This window comes from Melospiza melodia, chromosome 10 (genome assembly GCF_035770615.1).
Source record: "Melospiza melodia melodia isolate bMelMel2 chromosome 10, bMelMel2.pri, whole genome shotgun sequence".
In the NCBI taxonomy this organism is placed as follows: domain Eukaryota; kingdom Metazoa; phylum Chordata; class Aves; order Passeriformes; family Passerellidae; genus Melospiza; species Melospiza melodia.
In genome coordinates this window covers 17,917,222-17,939,935 of record NC_086203.1, presented here as the reverse complement: position 1 = coordinate 17,939,935, position 22,714 = coordinate 17,917,222, and the positions used below count along the sequence as shown (strand labels likewise).

At 37.2% G+C, this 22,714-nt stretch overlaps 1 protein-coding gene across 2 annotated transcripts in view; it reads right to left on the bottom strand.

Annotated features, from left to right (window-relative positions):
- Window positions 1-22,714, bottom strand: part of CACNA2D3 (calcium voltage-gated channel auxiliary subunit alpha2delta 3) — a 381,968-nt gene that overhangs the window by 278,764 nt on the left and 80,490 nt on the right. For both annotated transcript variants that reach the window (XM_063164664.1, XM_063164665.1), the window contains exon 3: window positions 18,394-18,510. In XM_063164664.1, coding sequence (XP_063020734.1) covers window positions 18,394-18,510 — 117 coding nt within the window. The remainder of the gene's footprint in view (window positions 1-18,393; window positions 18,511-22,714) is intronic.

Below are 22,714 nucleotides of genomic sequence, written 5' to 3'. Positions count from 1 at the left end.
CAAGTACAGAATTCAGCCAGGGATCTCAGGAATGGCATCCAGCAGAACCCATCATTTGCTATTCCAAGAGTTTAGAGGGCAAGTAGGAAGTGGTCAGGATCAGCTTCAACAAGTGCTCATTCAAGAGGTTCAAATTCACCCTTTGGCAAATCAGGATTTAGAAGTTTGGGACCACCAGACAAAACACCACAAAGACCCCCCTTGCTCTGGGATCAAGAGAATCACTCCCTTCCCATTATTCATATTGCCAGATTAAAACTTCACTCAAGAAAGCCAAACTTGATACCACTTTCTCAGAAATTATTGCAAATTTCTGGTTTTTACAAGTTCAAAACCTACACAGGGCGACAGGGAAGGAATTTGCCTGATGTGTAGCAGAGAGTTCTGCATCACCACCAGGGCTGGGCACTCCTGGCGCAAGGGAATCAGCGCATGATGCCTGAGCACAGACAGGTAAGCCTTTTTGGAGAATTCAGTGGTGTTGTGGTTGCTTTGTTCATTTTGGTTCCTAAGAACTTAATAAGCAAATAAACACTCTTAGACTTAGGAGTGTTTTCTAAGAGATATCAGGACAGAATCATCACCTGCACAGATGCTTGAACAGCAGTGAGAGAAGCCAGTTCCATCAGAGGGATGGAAATCATTCCAATTTCAATTTCACGTCAAGTGCTAACAGAGGATTTTAGAGCAGGCATCTGACCCAGCCAGCACTGCTCTGGTTCCAGAGTGATTTGGCTTCCACACAGGCTCCTTTTCACAGTCACTCATTGCAAATCTCTTCTTCAGAAACAGATTTGGAAACTTCAAAGTTAATTAAGTCTCTCCTTCAGTCCGAGAGAAAAACCACAAAGCTTTACTGTGTCCACAGCCTGACCACAGAGAGAGGGAAACAAAATCCAACAAGCTGCTCCTTCAGGTGGCAGAGGAAGTGCGCTGGGGAGGAGGGAGGTTAAGAAATGCTGTACCGTGCTTATTGACATGCAGGAAGATTAATATCCCAGGTACATCCCTGTATCTGCATCCATGGAATTATCAGGGAGCAGGCAGGGAGCGAGTGCTGAGATCTGTAGATCCTTCCTGGGGATAAGAAGCTAAAGCAGCCAGAGAGCTGCAGAAATGGGAGAGGCCTCTGCTCACAAGCCTCCCTCCACACAAGGCTACAGGGGAAAGGGGCACAGCTGTGGGGGGAATGCTAATTCTGGGCTGGTTTATCGTCTGCTGGAAGTAATGAAATGAGCCATAGTGGCATTTCATCCTTGAGGTTTATTTCCAAATCCAAGGAAAATGAATCTCAGGGATATGGTGAACTCAGATTGACAGATTTTACACAGCTTACCCCAAAATTAATAAATGCCTTGGTGGTGTTCCTTTCCTTCTTTTTTAATTAAGTGACATCCAGATAGAGTAGACAGAAGTATTAAAATTAAAGAATACACCAAATCTTATTACTAGTTTTGCTGTAGCACAATTCCAGTGAGAATTTTACCATTTCCAGAAGCTCTCTATATGTCTGACTAGCTTTTGTCTTGTTCTGAGGCAAATTCGATGCCGATTCCAGAAGATAGGGAAAGTGCCATACAGAATTAATTTCAGCTGCAATTCCTATTTCAAAGTCTCTCTTTGAAGGTAGCACATGAGCAGATTTGATATTCTGAGAACATATGCATTCACTGCATATCTACTTTGCCTGACAGTTTAAGTGAGACATTTAAATATTCTCTCTGGATTGCAGTGTTCCACATTTCACCTACATCCCACAAAATTCATTGCTCTCAACATTTTCCTTCTATATCACTCAGTACCTATCACGATATATTCTGAATTGTAAGGAACATCCACAGAGCAGAAATACCAGGTATTCCCTATGGCAAAATTCAGATTAATTGCTAAAATGAGAAAGAGATAAAAAACACTGCTTGAGGGGCTAACTGTGCAACAGTGTCTCTTGCCAAAGGCAAGTTTCTGAGGAAGAAAAAATGGTCCTTTATGAACCCTCAAAACTCTCATTACAAGAGCTGCACATACGTCAAAACTAAAGAAAACTAAATGGCCCTCAGGTTTAGAAACAGAGCTTGATTTCAAATAGAAACAAAAAGCGCAAAGCTGTTTTGCAAAAATTAGCTAGATTAAAAATTTACCGGGATTTTGTGTGTGTGCAAGGAGAGAAGGCCAAGTCTGGTACTAGTGAGAGAGACCTCTGAATACATGACAGCCAAAGATCTGGGAAAGTGCATTCAGAAACTTTTATTTGGGTAGATGGATTCTAGATTTGAGCTGACCTTTAAAAACACCCTTCCCTGCAACAGAAATTGTTGAGCACTGAAATTTTCTTACTTCAGTTTAGTTTAGTTAGCTTTCTACACAGAGATCTCTCTCCTTGCTAGGGAGCTGCTGAGTCTCCTTTTCAGGCTCTAAACACCCCAGAGCTAGACTGGAATTCCCTTCCTGCACCTGGGAGCAGGTGTGTGCATTCAGAGCACAGAGCCCATCAAAAGTGGCCAAAAGGAGAAATCCAAAGGAATAAAGTACCAAGTAACCATCCAATATATATTATCATTCATAACATTCATATCATCATAACATTCCAGGGTTATTGTTTCATTGGTTATTGGGTTATCCAGTCTGAGAAAAAACCCACAAAGCTTACTGTGTCTGCAGCCTGACCACAGAGAGAGGGAAACAAAACCAAAAAAGCTGCTCCTTCAGGTGGCACAGAAACTGCACTGGGGTGCAGGGAGGTGTAGGAATAATTTACCAAGCTTCTAGTCTGCAGCTCTGGGACTTCTCAAGAGCTGAGCAGCCTCCCTTAGCACAGCACTGGCAAACAGAGCAGCTGCTTGCTCTGCAATCCTCCCCACCCTTTGTGATGGTTTCACTCCCACCTCGGCTCCTTTCCTCAAGAATGAGGAATTCACATGCATGGAACCCTCTGTTGCTATAGGACACAAAAGGACACAAGTTCACACCGCTGTTCTCAAGGTGAAGAAAAAAGGGAAGTTTCTTTTCTGACTTCAACATTTATAGTTCCCCAAAAGTGACAGTGGATTGGAGGGTGACAGTGCCACCTCTCCAATGACACTGGACAAACCAACAGTCCATCAACTTTCTCTTCCTCCATGAAGGAATGCAAAACAATGAGTTATTTCCAGAAAGTGTGTGAGAAAGTTCGCTGCTAGAATGTCAGTATCAGAAGACTTAGAAAATCTTAAAAAATCAGAGTGACAATCCTCTTGCAACAAAGACATTCCAACCTGCAATTGCCTTTGCTTCTCTTCTCTGAGCTTTTAAAGTCCATTATTGCTTTCCTAAGGCCTGAACCCTGTACTGCTGAAGTTGCAGCTGTGCTGTGAATTGTGATATTAGCAAACAGCTGACACAGGAATGAGAGAGTTCACAGGGGCCTTTATTACGCCCAAAAGCACAAGGTGAAAATCCCCAGCACAAACCTGAACACAGCTCCCAAAGCATAAGCCAGGATTTGGGGCATCAGATGGGATGTGATGGAGCCTGAAGGGTGAGCACCAGGTGGCTGCTCCTGCTGCACCCCTTGCCTGGACCACCAGACCTTGGTCACCAGCAGGTGAAAGCTTATGATGCTTCCTGTGCCAGTCACCACACATCACAGTATCATTTTCACTCAGCTACCAGAAACATACATGTTTTTGTTAAAAAAATATTAATCTGTGTTCAAGGATTGAAAATGTCTTCTCTGAGTTTCTACTTACATAAAAATGGGACTTTTCTCAGTGTTTTTTTACCTTTCAAAAATATATTTCACTCTATTTCCTATTGATTCAGAATTCCAGCGTTTTTTCTTTTTTTTTTTTTTTTCTCTTCTGTACTACTTATTTTGAGATGAAAAGAAATTACAACAGAAATACTGGAAGTGCCAGATAGCATTACTGAGCAAGGAATAGAAGCAGTTATAGAGAGTCCTGGTTAATTAATCTGAAACATTGAAAGAGCTTCCCACACCCCAAAAAGGGTAAGGGGAGCTCTCCAGATCTGCATTAAGATACTAAAAGTTAAGACTTGGAAATGAGCTCCTTTTCAGTTGTTGCACATAGAGGACATTTGAATTTCTCTATTCTCTTCTGCTAAAAAATTATTCCATGTATTGAAAGCTCTGAGGTTCATACCAAGCCTTGAGACCTCTGAGATGATGAGATGAAGAAGCTTGGTTTTAGCAGAACATCACAAAAGATGAGAACATCACCTTTACTACCAATCCAATCATATTAAATTTACAAAGTTTAACTCTAATACGACTTTCATTTTGAAGCTTTATTTTGCATTTATAATTTTATTTTTATTATTACTATATTTTAAAAATCACAATGCTGCAGGTTATAAAGAAATCTCTGGGAAAGACCAAATTATCTCTGCTGGAATTTGATAGGACAGTGGAGCACCTACTCTGAGACTGCCAAGTTATGATTCAGTGAGCAGAGTCAAGGTTAGACCCAGATGCCAATAAAGATTCATTAAGTATGAAATACAATATCAGCAGTGTCTTTGTAATGACCCAAACGCTAATTTTGGCTCAGAGTGCTCAAATTCCCCAGTGAGAGAAAGGGAAAGGGGAACAATTTCACAGCTTTTAACCATAAATGTGATAATATGTAAAACACTGGAAAATATATTGGGAACTATGCAAAAGTGAGAGTAGGAAAGTAAGATACAACACTGCAAATTAAAAGTGTTTAGTTACATTTTTCTTTTTTATCCTAAATCAAACAATTATTCCTTTTCCTAGTTATTTTGTTTTGTCTTGATTACTCCACAAAAAATAAAATCAAAATTATTTTCATCACCTAATTCATATATGATATAATACCAGCAGACTAACCTGGCTTACTAACACTAAAGCACTTAGAGAAAGGAATAAAAGTCATGACTAATTTGTCTATTCTCAACTCTTCATAAACAGCAAAAGAGAACTACTAGAAAAAGAAGGCTGTATTTTCAAAAGAAGCAGAATTGTACAGGAGGAAATATTGAGTTTAAAATGTTCTTTTTGAAGGAAAAATGGAAATAAAATACATACAACAACAAAATGAAATCTTACCCCAATAAAAAAGTATATTAACCACTTTGTGTTTTTATTAAATTTTATAGGCTCTTTTCATGCCAGTAGGTAATATTTCTTTGTCTCCCAAAAAGCATTATAAGAGACTAATACTGAAATCAGACTGAATGAAATTTCATCCAGGATTTAATTTTATGTTCTTTTACTTTGGTCTGAAATTAAATGTTCAGCCACTGAGGATTGCAGTGCAATTAATTTCTGGAGTAAGAATCACCATAGCACTTTCCTATTTCACTTCCTAAAGCATTAGTGCTTTGTAACACAAATAAGGGGAAACAAATAACAGACATTTATAATAGATAATGAAGACATTTCTCCTGCAAAACACTTTCTTAAATTCAGTCCCATTAGCAATAAGTCAAATGTGCTGTTGCAGGCTGGTCCAAGCCCTCTGAAATCAGTTGCTGGTGCTAATAATTTCTGCCTGGACAAAGGTCCACATTGCAATCAGGATGGCTCAGTCAATGTGTTAACTGCGACAGACTGAATGCAGGGGATTAAGCAGGTTTTGAAACTAAATTATTTTTGTCACCACACACGTAGATTGAAAGGAAAAGCAGCCAAATTTACTGTCCAAGATGTTTTCCTTTATCCCAGCAGCAATGATAAGACAAAAAAGCATTTTGTGTTATATAAAGAAAAAAAACCCACTTCATTGCTTTTATTTTTTAATCTGAATGTATTTTATACATGACATCACAAGTTTTTCTACATCAGACCTTTAAACTTTTATGGGGTTGCAATGAGTGAATGCCTGTGAGTTTATCTTGCCTTGTAAGTGCCTTGGAAGACTTTTACTTCAACAAATTAAAATTAACCAGAAATCAAGGATACCATGCACATCAGCAGCCACAGGGGTCCCTGCCTGGTAAGCTTTGCACGAACAGTGTGGATTTATCTTGTAGGGAGCACAGTAAATGCAGGGCTATGCCAAAGCAGCACCTGCCCCAGGACTGGCACTATGTTCTCCTGGAAGAAATGCACAATGTTTGTGCCTACTTACACAAATGCCAAGTCTCTGATCTCCTGAACAACATCCTCCTTACCCCTGAAATGCTGAGCATCCTCCTGAGTCCTGCTCCACAGCATAATCACAATAATGCAAGATCAATTTGAGGAAGCACCACATTACCCCACAATTCTCACCTCCCCTGCTGCAGAACGAAGCTATTTAAGGCTTCATTCATTCATGCATAATATATGAAAGGCTTCTACATTTGTCTTAGCTCTGCTACTTTAGATGAAACATTTTAGTTATGTCATTTAGAAAACGTAGAGTTTGCGTTGACTACATCCTATATCCCTTTAACTCAGGGAATCCTCCAGGAACAGCTGGACTTTTACAATTTTGCAATTACAGAAGATAATATTTCTCCTTTACCTGCCACATTCTAACAAGCTGCCAACAGCAAAATCACATAGGCCTAGAGATTGTGATAATACGTGCCATAAAAATGTTTTAAGAACATATAATATAAGAGCCATTGCTTTGTACTTCACTTTTTAATCATTTTTAAACTATGCTCTATTTCTCTGCTAGTTCTGTAATAAAACCACATCATCTTCTGCGCCATCACCTGACTGTATCATCAGAGATTATGATGACACAACTACTTTCTCTCACCTGTTCCACTCATATTCCACATATATAGAAAGAAAAACATGTGAGTCCTGCAAAACTCAATCTGCAAAGGTCTGAGTTTCCCCTGAACATTGCTTTGGGTTTGCACAAGGCAGCCTGGCCAGTGCCACCTGCATGGTTCAGTTTCTTCAAGCTTAAAAAACAAGGTGATACATGAGGAGAGGAAAAAGCCATAAGCATGCAGCATTTTTCAAATAAAATATCGCTTTTAAAATAAGAATATAGCAGCACCCACAGAACTGTGTTATAAGCTCAGACTATCTGATCTTTCAAAAACACAGAATTCATCAAATAATTTTTTAGGTTGAACTCTTTGAGCCATGAACAGAATCTCAGCTCAGAGAGACACAGGAGAGCTCCCAACCCCTTTGCAGCAGAGATTGCTGGAGTAAAGAACTTGAGAAATAGGACAAAAGCCTTTGTCTCTTTTCTCAGTAAATGATTTCAGCTTATGGCAATCAGTGTTTTATGGGCTTCCCAATTTAAAGGTTGTCCATTAGTATATTAATTAGCCACCTATGGACTCATCTCTTATCAATTTATCCAATTCCTTATTGAACTTCTGTCAAAAAATAAAGATCAAGAGGTTGGGGATGTAATTACCAGATCATGAGCATGGAGTTATCTAAAAGCAAAAGGAAAATAGCTATTCCCATTTCTCTAACAATTCATAGTGACATTTCAATGAAAATTACTTAACTCACAAATCAAGGCAAATTTCCATTTTTTTATGTCAAAAATATTCCCATTAAGGTTATTTAGTTTCTTAAGCCCATCTCAATAGTAATGTTTTTCAAGTGTAAAAAAGTAAAACCCCATAAATATCCATAGATGTAACACAATTAAGATAAATGCAAAATTAATGACTCAAGAATTACTAATTTACTGGCACATTTACAGACTGCTAAATTACCATCTCACTACAAGTTATGGGAAATGAGTTATAAAAGTATTATTTTACTGACAAAACCCAGTTTTTACAATATAATGGAAAATTATAAGCCAATCTTTTTTAATAATAGATGTTATTCTAGCCTGCTCAGTGTGTTAAAAAAGGAGAAAATCCCCATGTTGTGCTAGCCCCAAGGGGTTTCCAAATCAGAACTTCACTGATGAAAGAAATCAAGGTATAAAGTAGTAAATAAAGATGTTTACCAGGGTTCTCAACCTGTGCCAAAGGTTTACCAGTTACAGCAGTGGTTTTAAGTAATCTCTTGTCCTCATACTTATGAATTAAAGAATTATTCTGAGATGTCCCTGAAATTTTTTCTGATGTATAAAAAGCTGCCCTGCAATCCTTTTGGGGAGGCCGTAGTGTACATTCCATGTGAAGCCACATGAAATCTCCAAAACTCCCTAACTCTATTTCTGCACACAGATTTTGCTGTGCCTTTTTCTGTGCCTTGCTTCTCCAGTTCCAGCTTATTTTTAAAACAAAGACTCACGGGTCCAAAGCAGTTTTTTTCTTTTTGCTTGTATATACCACTGCTCTTAAATGACCCATGGAAAATACAGGGCACAAGATTTTTCTGTAATGTAGTATTTCTGTGGTGCTTTGCACCACAGTGATTGCTGTAATTTAAACTTTACATTAAAAAAAACCACAGACTAATCAATAAAATTTCAATTTATGGTATTAGTTTGGAACTGTTTATTTCTTACATGAAACACCTCTTTTGTTATGATTTACTCAAACAATTTGTCCTCCTGGAGTACTTGCACAGCACCAGAAGCAATCATCCAAGATATGCTGTGCTAGCTTAAATGACAAAGAAATGTATGTTGGCCAAGAATACATGGCTGTGTATCTATTCATGTGGAGGTAAAGGAAATTAAAAAGTGATCTCTATAATTTATTGTTTGTTCCCTTCATTACAAATAATTTTAAAACATACACCAAAGGTAATGCAGCATAATTACATGGCATTGAAATCAAGATGCTCCTGAAATAAATGTCTAAACTTGTTCTTACCATAGCCCCTGCAGCAATGACACAGTGATTAGGATAACTAATCCATATAATTAATAATAATCTTCCTTCCAAATTTAAAACACTACAAAATCAAAGTTCTCACTTTTGCTCCCCCCCACCCAGGGATTTTTAACTTTGTGTCTCCTCAAAACAGAAAAGCTCCATTCCAGGCGTCAGATTCTGCACCTGCTCTCACCCCAGTGTGCTGCAGTTCCTGCCAGAGCTGGGGGCCTCAGCTGCTCCTGCCACAAATCCTGAATCTCCAGCAGAAATCTATTAGGATGCTGTTGGCTGTGCACATGGAAAGCTCTGCCTAGACATTTTTGTGAAACCTCACATTCAGAGCCTGTCTTTGGAAGTAATTTGAAATCCATTAACATTTCAATTTTAGGCATAATTTGATCAATTAGTTAAATCGATCCACAGCAAGACTATTGTTTTAGTAAGAGTCTTTCCACCCCTCCTATCAGCCCTAAAGCTGGTTGGTCTCCAGTGTCACAGACTGAAGTACCACAGAATTTGTGCCCTATGAGACTCAGGATGGGTCCTTTTGTCCAGCAGAAGCTCAAATCTACCAATGTGTGCCATGTGGGAGCCACCTTGCCTTATTCCCCAGGAAAATGAAATTTTAACTCTTGTTTATATTTTACTGAACCTCTAGAGAGATTCAGGTTACTGATTTGAAGCATTTTTGCTCAGACACTCACAGTTTGAGCTGGGAGCTCAGCTTTCTGCTGCCATCACACATAAGGAACTGATCACCTCCATACAGGAGGAGATTCTCACCCTTAGTACAGCAAAGCACATTTCAGCCCAGCTACACACAAAATGTCAGACCTGAAGGGACCTATAAGTAATTAGATCATTTCCCTAAACAGCTGCAGAGTCACCAGAGTTTAAAAAAAATCATCCAAATGGTTGGTTCAATAGAGTTCTAAGTCATCATCATTCCCATGAGAAAATTAAAAAGCATCACATGATCCAACTCATTCCTGTCTCCCATCTCTTTCCTGGGCCTTACTCTCACAAATATTTTTAATGTCATGCAATGAGCAAGAGCCTAATTAATCTAAGGGAAAGAAAGCCTCTCTTAGCTTTTTGTTTTGGAGTTTCTGCCCTGGGTAATTCTCAGACTTCTTCACAGCTCTGCCACAGCTCAGTGGAGTAAAAGTAAAGGAGAAAGGAGAGGTAAGCAAGCACCTATGGAAGCCAGAAGGGAGATTTCCTTTTTAAGAGCTATTGCCAATTTGCAAGTATGTTAAAGTACAAGCTAGGACAATCCAGAAGTCTAACATTAGCAAACAAAACTTGAGCCTTTTTCTTGGTATTCATCAAAAGGAAGATGAGTTTTGAACATTTGAAATTCTAGTTACAGCATCAAATCTGATGTTTTATTGCAGCTGTATTTCAGACAGCTGTTAAATACAGTTCAAAACAAAACCATTAACTAAATGTTTGTTTAATTCACTCTCAAAATAAGCCCCTGCTTTTCCAAAAGGAAAAAAAAAAAAAAAGAAGAAAGGAGTTTATCTCATTGTTGGTCTGCTTTTGTCTCTCAAAACAGTTTCACATACCACCAGTAGTGATAATCATGACATTCCGATTTAATTGCAGCAGAAACTGTGACCACCTGAAATTCAGTGTGCTGGGAAGAGCTTCTTTACCTCCCTGGGAGGATGAGCTTAAAAAGGACACTGTGAGAGTCCATGAAGCTCCCAGGTCTTAAAGAAGCTTTTCAGCTGGGAGAAGGAACACAGTGAGTTTATTTTATAAACCTATAAGGTATAATTCCATTCAAATTAGAATCTAAAAGAAACTATAGTGTCAAGAGAAAACAAGATGAGGCAGAATAACTTTTGAAGCAGTAGGTGTTAAAAATCCAAAAGGTGAGAGAGCAAGGAAGTGCACCGACCACTGCTGGGCAGGTTTGGAATACAGAATCAGCTGTTAGAGACATAAAAAATCAACTAAACTGGAGTTATTTTAGATTAAGCAGGCTTCTTCCTACCTAATTACACTGGAGCCAAACTCAAGAAAGGTGGGAGTGAAGAGGATAAATGGGGTGTTTGCCCTCAGTTCAGTGTGTAGGAGGCTCTTCTCATGCAATGGTGCTCCAGGGGCAGGGCAGGCTGGGCCAGCACGGTCCCTGCTGGAAGCTCCATCACAGAGCAGAGCAAAGGGTTAATGCTCATAAAAAAACATTCATGAATTCTCTTTACACCTCTTTTCACTGAAATGCTTCTGAGCACTTCAGAATGAAGAATCACACAGAGATGATAGTCTCTCTCCTCCTCAAAATATTGATAAATGACCATTCATTAAATGCCTCCAAGAAAGCCATTAGCAGGCTCCTCCTCACTGCTGCTCCTGGAGCAGAGGAGTTGGAATCATTCACGGAATGGAAAAAGGAGGCAGCAGCTTGGAAACCTGCTCTGCACACCCTGAGCAATCTCTAAAAGAAAAGTTCTTTTTTATTACCTAAGCATTAAAGCAAATGAACACAAAGTTTCAAAACATGGGCTAATGTTAGATGATCAGCAAGTTACAGTGCATCATCTCAAGAGAATATTTATAATCAATTAAAATAGGTATCAATAAACCCTCTAAAATTAACATGACACTGAACATCTAACATTTCTTTGACGCAAAAGTACCAGTATTTATTTTTATAATTCCAACAAATAGATTCAATGATATGTATTTACAATATGAGATCAGGATCCTAACTGAAAATTGAGAAGATGACAGCTGTGCAAGTGAAATTAAGTTTTAATTAAAATATTACTATTTGAAGTTTAAATCCCACATTGAACAGAAAGTTGAACAATATGACTTTGTTAAAATAATTAATGTTAATGTAAAGCACTAAAATATGCTAATACCCTAAAACACTGATAAGAAAGAAGGAAAAATGAGACTAATTTATCCTACTTCATTCTTTCAAAACTACTCTACTCTTTTTTCCTGCTCTCTGAAACACTATTTTATGTTGATTGCAGAGACTGAATGGTATGTTCTGCAGCAGTGAAGTCTAATATAGGAACTAATCAGTGAAGTAGGTGGATTTCCTCACTGTATTTTCACATAAATACTACACAGTTGAATGCACTATCTTTAAATACTTCTCCCTTCTTTTCTTGCCACTGGAGGTGAGACCATCATAATTGTCTCCAGCAGCAAATGCTTTGAAGTTTTCTTTACAAGTCTTAATTTTTCTCCTTTTTATGTTATGACTACTTTTTCTTTTTTTCTAAATTTGAACTCCAAGAAATTCACTAAATTTCCTAAGACTGACTAGACCATGGATTCTTTTTTCCTTTAGCATACAAACAGGCCAGGATTTTAAAGACAGACAAATCCCAAGATGGTTCAAGAGGCTTTACTTTTTGTAGATATTTATTTCAACTCTACCCAGACATGAAAGCTCCACATTTGCAGAGCTGCAGCAGAATTTTCTCCAGCAGGGATGAGCTGGGAGCAGGAATTCCTGGATATTGCACATCCTGTACATGACTCCCTGGAAATCCTGGCAAACACATATCCCCTGAAACATCTCCCTGAAGTTTTCACTGGTTTTCTTTTCATTCTCTCCCATTGAGCTTTTCCATGTTTCACCTCTTGTCCCCCGCCAGAACCTGTTCTGACAACTCAGCTAACCTGGTTAGGACATAGGAGAGTTAAATATTTCATCAATGCACTTGGGCTCCCTGCTATGATTCACAGAGGTCTACAGACAGAAAAAACTGACTTCCATTAAAGCTGTCTATTCCATATTTATTCCATTACACACAGGTAAAATTGTTTCATTCATTTCATTCATTCCTCCTGTTTACCAGCAAATGCACCTGAGGACAGTCTGAGCTCTCACACCACAGCCATGGGATGGGAATGAAGGTTGAAGAGAAAACAAGCCCACCCACACTTCAATAAAATTATTTTTTCCCCCTTTCAGAACTCATAGCTGTATCTGTTTACAAATACAAAAATTTCTTGACAAACCCAAAGAACTAAAAAGAGAAGCAGCAAGGTGGGATTTAGTTGATCTGCACTAGAATATGTTTGACAATCCCTCATTTGTTGACTGTCCTAAATTCTACACATTTACCAAAAGCAATCTTCAAGTCCAATAGCAATAAGGAAGAAAAAAAATTTACTGTGCCTTTAAATATTCTCCAGATCATGGCTATCAAGGTTATGTATTATGCTATTGAATACTCTACTGTCAGTGGATTGCTATCCATCTTTTCATTTTGTAATGTATTCCAATTTTCAAAAAAGTAAAAATAAAGCTCTTCATGCTTTCAAGAACACAAATTTATTACTGACACATGAAGGAGACCAGTAAAACTATGAGCAAATTTAAATGACACCAAAATTAAATAGCAACAATTACAGTTAAAATACTAAATGTGAATACAAAAATATTGCTGAAAACCTTTAATTTGTTAGCAGTAATTAACACAACTGTAGCCATCTCTCCTTTATTCATTATGTCTTTATTCTGTCAGTTAAAACTATTTATAGTGATACGGGGTTGATTCACCATAATTTCCTTCCACCCACAACCATCTATAATTTTTTTCCCCTCAGTAATTTTATAAACTTAATGTTGAGGTTCTTTTTTTCATTTCCAACTGCAGATTAAAAAAAACCCTCTATTACTATATTTATTAAAAAAAAAAAAAATCAGGGGTCAATACAGCCCCCATTGAGCTGCAGCTGTAAAGAGTTCACATTGATATTCATTTTTCTTCTAATTCTACAGATGCAAATTAGCTCAAAGAAGAAACTTAGTTTATTCTATCTTTGAAGTAGTGAGCCCAGAAAAGTAATATGTTTTGACATTAAATATCTATTTCTATTCTATTATATAAATATAAAATATGAATGATTGTTTGCTTCTCTTCTCAAGAATGCCGTTCCCGATCTAGCCCTGATCAAAGTGATAGAAAATCAGAATGAAAATACAGTGCAATAAAATGCATTCAAGCCGGTGCACATTTAAAACAGTGGGCATTCAAGCCGGTGCACATTTAAAACAGTCTCCAAAAAAAACCAATCAGTTCAAAATGCACCGGGAATATTCCTCACTGTTACCTCAAACAGGAACTCACCACTAAGTTACACACTAAAAATAAGGTAAATTCCAAGTACACTCAAGGAAAAATTAAAGTATTTGGAGGTGGTTTGTAAATAAAGCTACAATTATTGACAACAGTATTCAGTATTAATTTTTTTTACTGAGCTTTCATACACTCTATGGAAATCTTTTGTACACTCTGAATAAAGAAGCACTCCTTAGCAACTTTTTCTCTCAGCTTTGAATTACTTGCTGCGATCATTTGCTCATCAAATCAAGTTCATTTTGCACCCATTAACACATCACTTTAAATAAAAATTTATTTACTGATCAGGACATCAATTTACCAGTATTTTCCTGAAAATATCTGAATGCAGTATGTGCTGTTTAATACTGTCTTACATATATATGTACATATACATGCAGAAAAACCATAGTGAATTGAAGCTGTTGATATGGCACATATAAACCCAAAAATGCACATCTAAAGATCTGCACCCACACAAATACACATGTGCATACTAAAATGTGCACACCACATTTGCATATGAGTAAGCACAAACATCTCAAACACATACATTGCTCAAACTGTGCATAAACCATATCATCCTAATAGCACCCAAAAAAAGCTTAAAGACTGGTGTAAAAATCATCAGTGGAAAAAAAAAGAAATACATTTCTCTTCATTGCAAATGTTTGTTAAATGTAAATGCTGATATTCTACTCCTTGGAAGAACATTTGTCTGCGTGTGGAATTTCATGATAAAAGGCTTTAGAGTCCCAGGTTTCTCTAGATAAACCCCGCTGGTTTACTGATGCATGAATGCACTGAAATTGAATTACTGTACAACAGCAATTACTTTTCACAGTACAGTTATAATGAGAATCAGCTTCACAATGAACACCAGGTAGCTATAGTAGGAAAAGTTAATAAAAAGAAGCCTCTTATTTGCATTTTCCACTGCAGCAAGGGTAGTTGCCTTAAAGAAAAATCATCCTTAACACTTGATTTGCCATCATAGCAGTGAATCAACAATAATTTTTATAGCACCTCTTTATTTGCAAAGAAATATTAATGAAAATCAAAATTTTAGTACTAAACTGAAGTTATAGTAGCTTTTCAAATATTTCCTAATAACTTCGTTACCTTTCATTTTGCTATTTTTTTCCTCTTCCCTCTAGCCTTCAATTTTTTTCCCAGTATGCCAATAACTAGGAAAAGTAAAAGTCCCAAATGAACAATTTTAACCTCTTTTTCACTATCAAGTTTGTTGCCCTGGTCATTTTTACTTACTGAGCATTATGTCACATAATTCATTCCCATTCAATTTCAAATTAAAAAAGTCACTGAAGTATTCATAAAACCTTCTAAAATTATATTCAAAAGAAATCACAGATAACTTTAAGACTAATGAAGAAAACTTCCTATGAGTGAAATAAGTAAAAGTTCCAGAAAAGCAGCAATACCTCAAGTGACGGCAGACTACACAAAAATCTCAAAGGGATTATTTGTGTTTGGCTGTAAAATTAAAACAACTGCTGAATAGTGCAGGAAACATTTCTGTGTCTCTCACCTTATGGGCAGTAAGATTTTTCCCATCTCAAGCTTTGTAATATTAAAAGTAAATGGATCCATTTACCTTTGTCACAGATAGAAACAAAACACCAGCGGCATTGAATCAAAACCACAGCTCAGGGATTTTAACTTAATTCATGTCACAAATAGTCCAAAATAAAACACAAACCTGCCTGCCTGAAATTCAATCAGGTAGGGCAGCATTAGGAAGGAAATGGTTAACAGGAATATCCTGAACTGACATAAACCCAAGGTAAATAGTGAACACTGGGGAGAAGGAGGGGGGAATGTTGCTTGCAAGGTTTTCCATCAGAAAGTAGATGACAAAAGGTTATATAATTGGTTTAGTACTTTCAGTTTTCCATTTATCTTATGTATCTGACAGAACAAAAATAGGACAATCTGTGATAGGATAATTGCATACTGAAGGGTAATTCAAACAGGGAATGAATATGATAAAAATCACACTGAACCAACTAATCACTATGAAAAGCGATGAGACAGAAAGATAAAAATTCATCCAGAATATTAAGGGGGAGAAGGGAGAAGAGTTCACATGTGATTAGTAGCTTCAAATAAGTTCGTATGTTTGAAAGCATTAAGCAGAATCACAAAGACACCAAAAAAGAACCTCCACAAAAACTCATTCTTCTTGGCCTTTTCTACAAATCAAACACTTTATGTGCTATGAATTTCCAAACATTTTCAGAGTGCTGCATCTGCTAACACCTGAAGTAGTATGTTTAGCCCAAAATGCTTTTGGATAAAACATTTTAATCAACAATGGATTTTGATGTGTACTTGAAGCAAATTCATTCAGTGGTGTAGGGTAACGATTTGGGCTAATATTGGTACACATTTCCTGAGTCCTTGGATTTGCAGCCTCACAATCGTGTCCCCGTTATTTCTAAGGCTGAGGGATATTTTGTATGGTATTCCTCATTTAGTACTTCCTCCGACATCACCACCAATATATATATTGCTCTGAATTGTACATTCCAGTGCTCTTGCACAAGTTTCCATCAAAACCTTATGTCAAAATTCAAATATTTTATAGACAAAATGATCCAGCACCAGGATGAAACAGAGCTCTTAAGTGTAAAGGAGTTTTCTAATTCCCATCTCACCTCCCCAAATATGAGGGGAAAATTAGTTGTGATGAACCAAGGATGAAATTTATGCAAAACCCCTGTTGTACCAAAGGTTTTTGTACTTCTCAAGATGCAAATTACCAAGCACTACTTACTACCAGAACAGAATGGGTCACTCTTTACATCTCTAGCATCAAGAAGGACCAATTTATATAATTAAGCCAAAATTAATAGCTTAATTTGAAAGCACACTAAACAGATTTCTTAAAAGAAGTGACCCTGTCCAAACCATGCTTTTAGCTTCCTTTCCAAAGATGGAAGCCTTCCAAAACGGGTCTGGATTTCAGTCACTTTTTCCAGCACTAAAATCCGTTCACTCAAGATTACACGCATGGTTAAACTTCGCGGAATTCGGGCTTGTTTTCACTCAGAGCATGGTGGTCTGTCTATATTGATCCCGTATATTTTTTTCCTCCTTAAATAAAAACACCATCTGTATGAAGAGACCAAACCTGTTCTAAGCATTTGTTATGAAGCTCTAATTGAGACACGAACTGCTCTTCCCCACCGCACTCCTCCCTGATGGAATTCTATTCCCTCACCAGCCAAGCGCGCGGCTCGCTGGTCACCTCTCGCGCTAAACAAGTGCTGCTCCAAGAATGCTTTGTTCACATTATGGTCTCAGGGGAGCAGTTTTCTCCACAAAGAAACAAGGAAAAGAGTCCTCCCCCTTCCTCAAGTCAATATTCTTCAGGCTTCTGGAAGCTGTTGCGCACATATTAAAGTGTAGTTTTTCCCCTGAAAAACACACTGTAAAAATAGCATTGCGGGGTTCCATGTTTATTGTCTTTCTCTGCTTCCCTGCCAAGTGAGCTCAGTTTTACAAGCTGAAATATGTTTTACTTCACTGCCAGCCCTGAAAATTCAACCTCTTAAACGTAGCCAAATTCCTTCCTCCCTTTTGCACCATAACAAATAATACAAGGCTGAGGGTGGAATTGTATCCTCAGTCACACAAAAGGAATCCCTGTCCTTGAGTGATACCTCCAGCTCTGCAGTGGAGACAGGAGCATCTTCAGCTCAATTGAGCAGCTAAGTCTGGCTGAAATAGAGCAGCTGATGGCAAACAGCATCACCAGAATGCCCTGTGAGTTTGCTGACAGGGGTGATGCCACATTGTTCCAGGCAGTCACCTCAACTTCTAGCAAAGAATAATGCAAAAGGAAAAGTACACCAGGAAGATTTGTTTTTTCACTCTTTAGACCACACATTTTACAACAAACTCCTATTTGACATAATAAATGAACTTTTATGTTTGTTTTGTACTAAGTCTAATAAACACCAAAGCTATTACAAAAGGAGGATCAGAATGGAGATAGAAAAATACAAAAAAAAAGAAAAGGCAAAAAAAGCACAAAACCTTACAGACATACAGAGAGCAGTCTGGTTGTTCGATGATCATTAATAATAATTAATAATAATCATCACTAAAGAGTGATGTAGTACTTACCACAATTAAAATGTTTACCATTTGAAGTGTTTGCATCTTTTGCTGAACTAAAGGACAGTTACTGAACTCAGATATTTCCCTCTAATACTATTTTTATAATAGTGAGCAGTGAAATTAAGCCTGCTTCGGTTGGATATTTTAAAATGTAACATTTCAACCATATGCACTTAGGTTTTACTGCACACAGTGATATGTTACAAACTCGTATTGGAAATTGGTAGTTCCAACCTCGTTGAACACTCTTATATTTGTCTATTGATGGTATACATAATTTAAATCTATTCTCTTGAACAGTGATTCTAAAATACTTCTGAATGCTTTAGCATTTCCACTTCAGCACCTTCAATTGCTAGTACAGCCTTCAGAGCAGAGCCTAAACCATACATTTAGTTTTACATCATAAAAAGAAATAGCAGATCGATCTGCTGCTTACCCGTACGGCTTCAGACTTCTTATGAAACATTTCTTCCATATTCTTTGCTAACTTTTTCACAAGCTGAAGGCCATCAATTTCTTCTATTGCAACATCCTTCTCATATTCTTTGTATTTCTGGAAGAAGAAAAGAAAAATAGGGAAAAGTTACTCACAGGGAACCAGCTGAAGTTTTGACAACTAATTATTCATTTTATATTACACTTTTGCTGACATTCCTCATTTATTTGATGTTTATTTGTGTGACAGCAGGCTGCTTTGTGCCAAGATGCTGTCGTGGGGAGAGAACAACTGGATTAGAACCAGAAGTCCATTTAAAAAATAATAAAAATATTTATCTCATGCACTGTAGGAAAACGATAACTCCCCTTCACAATGTTTAAACTACTCTTCCCCGCAACTAAACAAGAGCCAAAAATGTAACAAAAAATCCTTGTATCTCCTCCAAAAATCATGTAAAAACAGTGATATGATTGGCAATCCCTCTGCCTTAGCAACCTAGAATCCTCCTCAGCTGAACTTCCTGCAGATGCCTATTTCACAAGATTTATCCAACACTTACATTAGGAGTACTCACACTACAAGCTTATCTAGATATGCTTAACTTTTCATGCAAAGAAAAGCCTAAACAAAGCACATCAACTTGAGCCTTCATCTAAACACAAGCATCAAAGCATCCTTTATCCACTATAAGCATTACATTTCACAGTGTGAATAACTCCCAGAATGCCTAAGCACTAAAAATATATTCAAAACAAGTTTTATCCTCAATTTTCTGCATATCAATACTTTTTTCCTCACCAGTGTTTATAAGAAAACTTTGTAAAAATTAATTATTAAAAATAATTTAATGCTGAGGACATTCTTCCTCCCCACGTTATTCCACTGCAGCCTGTACTCTGAGAACTGTTGGCTTCCACTCTGGCCATTCTTTGCCTCTCTCTCTCTCTCTCTAAAACATGCACAGTTGTGTTGAACTGATCCCTGCCCATCACCAAACCCCTCACCTGACCACAAACCTGCACCTCCATGGCACAGGGAGGGAGAGGAAGGCGCACCTGCCTCCTGCCAATTAAGCCCCTGTGCCAAAATTATCTCCCCAACCTCCCCAGCAGACTCTTGGGGCAGCCCGCGGTCTTTGAATGAATAAAATGAAATGGTATCATTAAAAAAAAATTATTATTAAAATTTGCCTGCAGAATGATAATTCTTATAGAACTCCAGAGAGACAATGGAGAGTAAGGTGAGCAAAAACAGTGGTTCAAAGCAGCTGGATGAACATTAAAATGTTCAAAACAGTGAATAAGCCAGGACCAGTTATGTCCTGGCTGGTGAGACAAGAAAGGGCTCTTCTGTTAAGAGAAGGCCTGCACATGTTGGACCCATTTCCCCCAACAAAACTAATTTTCAAGATAGACTGACACTTTATACTTCCTTTAAACTTTACATTTTTCTGTAAAAACTTGTGTGAATATTTTCATAATGAAACAATATTGAATAAAACATAATTTGTACACAATTTTGGAACAAAGTTAAAAATACAAAGCTGTCAGTAAATATTTAGGGCAATTTTTTATATATGTAATTTCAGCAATAATTTCATTTTTCCACATTATTGCCTGTCAGGAAATCTCTGGTTTGAGACCTTAATAGCAATCTAGCAACCTAAGAAACCTCAAACAAACCCCTTGCATTTAACTCCCTCAAGGCAGGCAGAGAGATTTGGGGTTTCCCCCCTTTGATCTGCACTTAGATACCATCAAGAGAGTTGTGATTTCATTCTTGAAGTCCATTTATGTCATTACTCGAGATAAAAGGAATTTTTCTAAAATAGAAAAATGCACTTTTATTTTTTATTCACTGGAGAAAATATAAGAGCACAGCAGACAAGAGAGGCAAATGCTATTGCAACCAACACCATGATAAAAAGCAGTAAATGATCAGTAAACTGAAAACACTGCCAGTTAATTAATGTCGTCAATGTCTGTCCACATCGCACAGGATTTGAAGCTTTGGGGAATTTAAAACAAATCAAGTACAAATTTGAATCACTTATTTCCAGCTGCACAGATCATGTTCAACACATCACCTCCTGATAAAAATGTTTCCTTTAGACTTGACCTTTGAGTTTTCAGAAAGTATTCTAAAATGCATCACTTGAAGAGGCAGCTTTCAGGTCATCAGATTTATTGATTTGAGCTTTGCCATTGAGTGAAGAAAGCCAGGCAATTACTCACTGTGCTTGCCTGAAAACTGAATGGAACTGTTGAAATCCACAACATTTTCTAGGCACACAGAGCCCTACCACATGGTCTATTAGGCTCTTGTGAAAGCACATTAAAAAGCCACACTTCTCAATGTTGAGTAGCTGGTGCTTTTGAAAACTAAAAATAACTTGCACTCAAAAGAGATGTGAATGATTTCTTAACTTGTAATTTATCATCTTATAATTATGCCAGCTCATAGTAAATAAAGGCATTTTTTCATAATTCAAATTCCAAAACAAAAGTAGAAATTGCAAGAAACAAGATATTATTTCAGATCTATGTGAAAAGACCCCACATGTTTCATGGTGTACAACTCTGCTTAGTTCTGGAAACCTTCAAGAACATTTGCAACAAAACCAGGAGAGCTTGGTCTGCAAGACCCTGGCAAGCAAGAGGCTTATGTATTACATATTTTATATTTGGAATTCCACTGCCATAAAAAAGCATTTCTATCATTTTTCGGCCATCATTGGAAGGCCGCAAAACAGGAAAAGCATGTGGAAAAGTATGTGGTTGTAAAACACTTGCAGCTGTTTTTGCTCTCCTGGTGCCGGACAGGAGAGGTGCCAGCCTGACCTGGGGTGTCTGTGCCCTCAGTGCTCACTCTGCAGGATGCTGGGATTTAGATTCCACCCACAAAGAACCTGATTTTATAAAAACTATCAATGCAAGAAACCTGAATCACACAGGATAGTGAAAAAACCAAACCAAACCACAATAAAAGCACAACAAAGGTCATCGTTAACGCTGCATTCTCTTCCTTTCACTGCAGAGGTTATCTCACCTCCAGGCCCTCATACTTTCCCCACCATTAAATTTTTACATATTAAATTTGGGGTTAAGTTTCAATAAATTAAAACAAAAGAGGCATAATTCCTCTGAAATAAATTTGAAAATTTTTAAAATTAAATTATTATATTTTGATGACATCTTGAGAAAGTAGCATGGCACTATTTTTCCAGTAAAACAAAATGAGTAGTGGAAAAAAACCAAGCTTTTGGGCCTTTATACACCAAACTTGCAAACTACCTTGGTGTACTGCTACTATGAAGCTGCTCATACAAGCAATGCCTTAAATTACTTCCCTTCCCTGTAAAAAAAATGAAGCTGATTACAAAGTTGTCATTTTGTTTTATTTAAAAAAAAATATTCCTTCAGTTTTTTCAATCTTCCCTAATTTTATTTCATTAAGAGATACTGATAATTCTCATAATTTGTAACAGAGGCAATAATACATGTGTATTGTTATTAAAAAGAGAGAAAATAGCTCTGACTTTGCTATAAACAAGTGATTTGCTTAAAAAAAGAGTATGAGATATTAGAGGCATAGTTGGAAACTTCTGATAAATGAATTTCCAATTGTCTAGAAGATGAAGCAGGCACAACTTCTGATTTGCTGCATTATAAAAAAAAAATACTTGAAATGCTGATTCTGTCGGCTTGCAAAAATCAGCATTTGGTAAGAAATTCTCTAGAGAGACAAGAACATTTATCATTTGAGAAAGCCCACAAAAAATACATTATTTCTTCAGTATCTGTTTTGCCAGATCATTTCACATAAGCACCGGGGAAAGACAGACAGTATTTCACTGTCAGAACCCTTAATGCTTTTATGTTTTTCACTGGTTTAGGTGTGGGGGTTTTCTCTCGGTAAATGATCATCTAGAAATAACAAACTAAAAAAGCTATCTGTACAAAACTCAGAAGTGTTTAATGCAATCTAAATACTTGGCACTGAAAGATAACACAAGCACACACAAACTAAATTGCTAAAAAAAACCAAACCAGAGTCCCCAAAACAAAACCAAAGCAAAGCCAAACCACACCAAAACCTACAGAGTTCAAGTGACCAAGGCAGGAAAAGAAATCAGCTCCTGAAGCAAGACTCTTGACTTCAGCTTAAATTTTTTTCTCCTTGTTTTTATTCTGAAGAGAAACATGGTCTTTGTGTTCCGAGAAACATGGTCTTCGTGTTCCTGTTTGTATCTACTTCTATCAAGTCTTATCAAAATCAAGATATTCACCTATGGCTGTAAACAAAAATATTTCAAGTT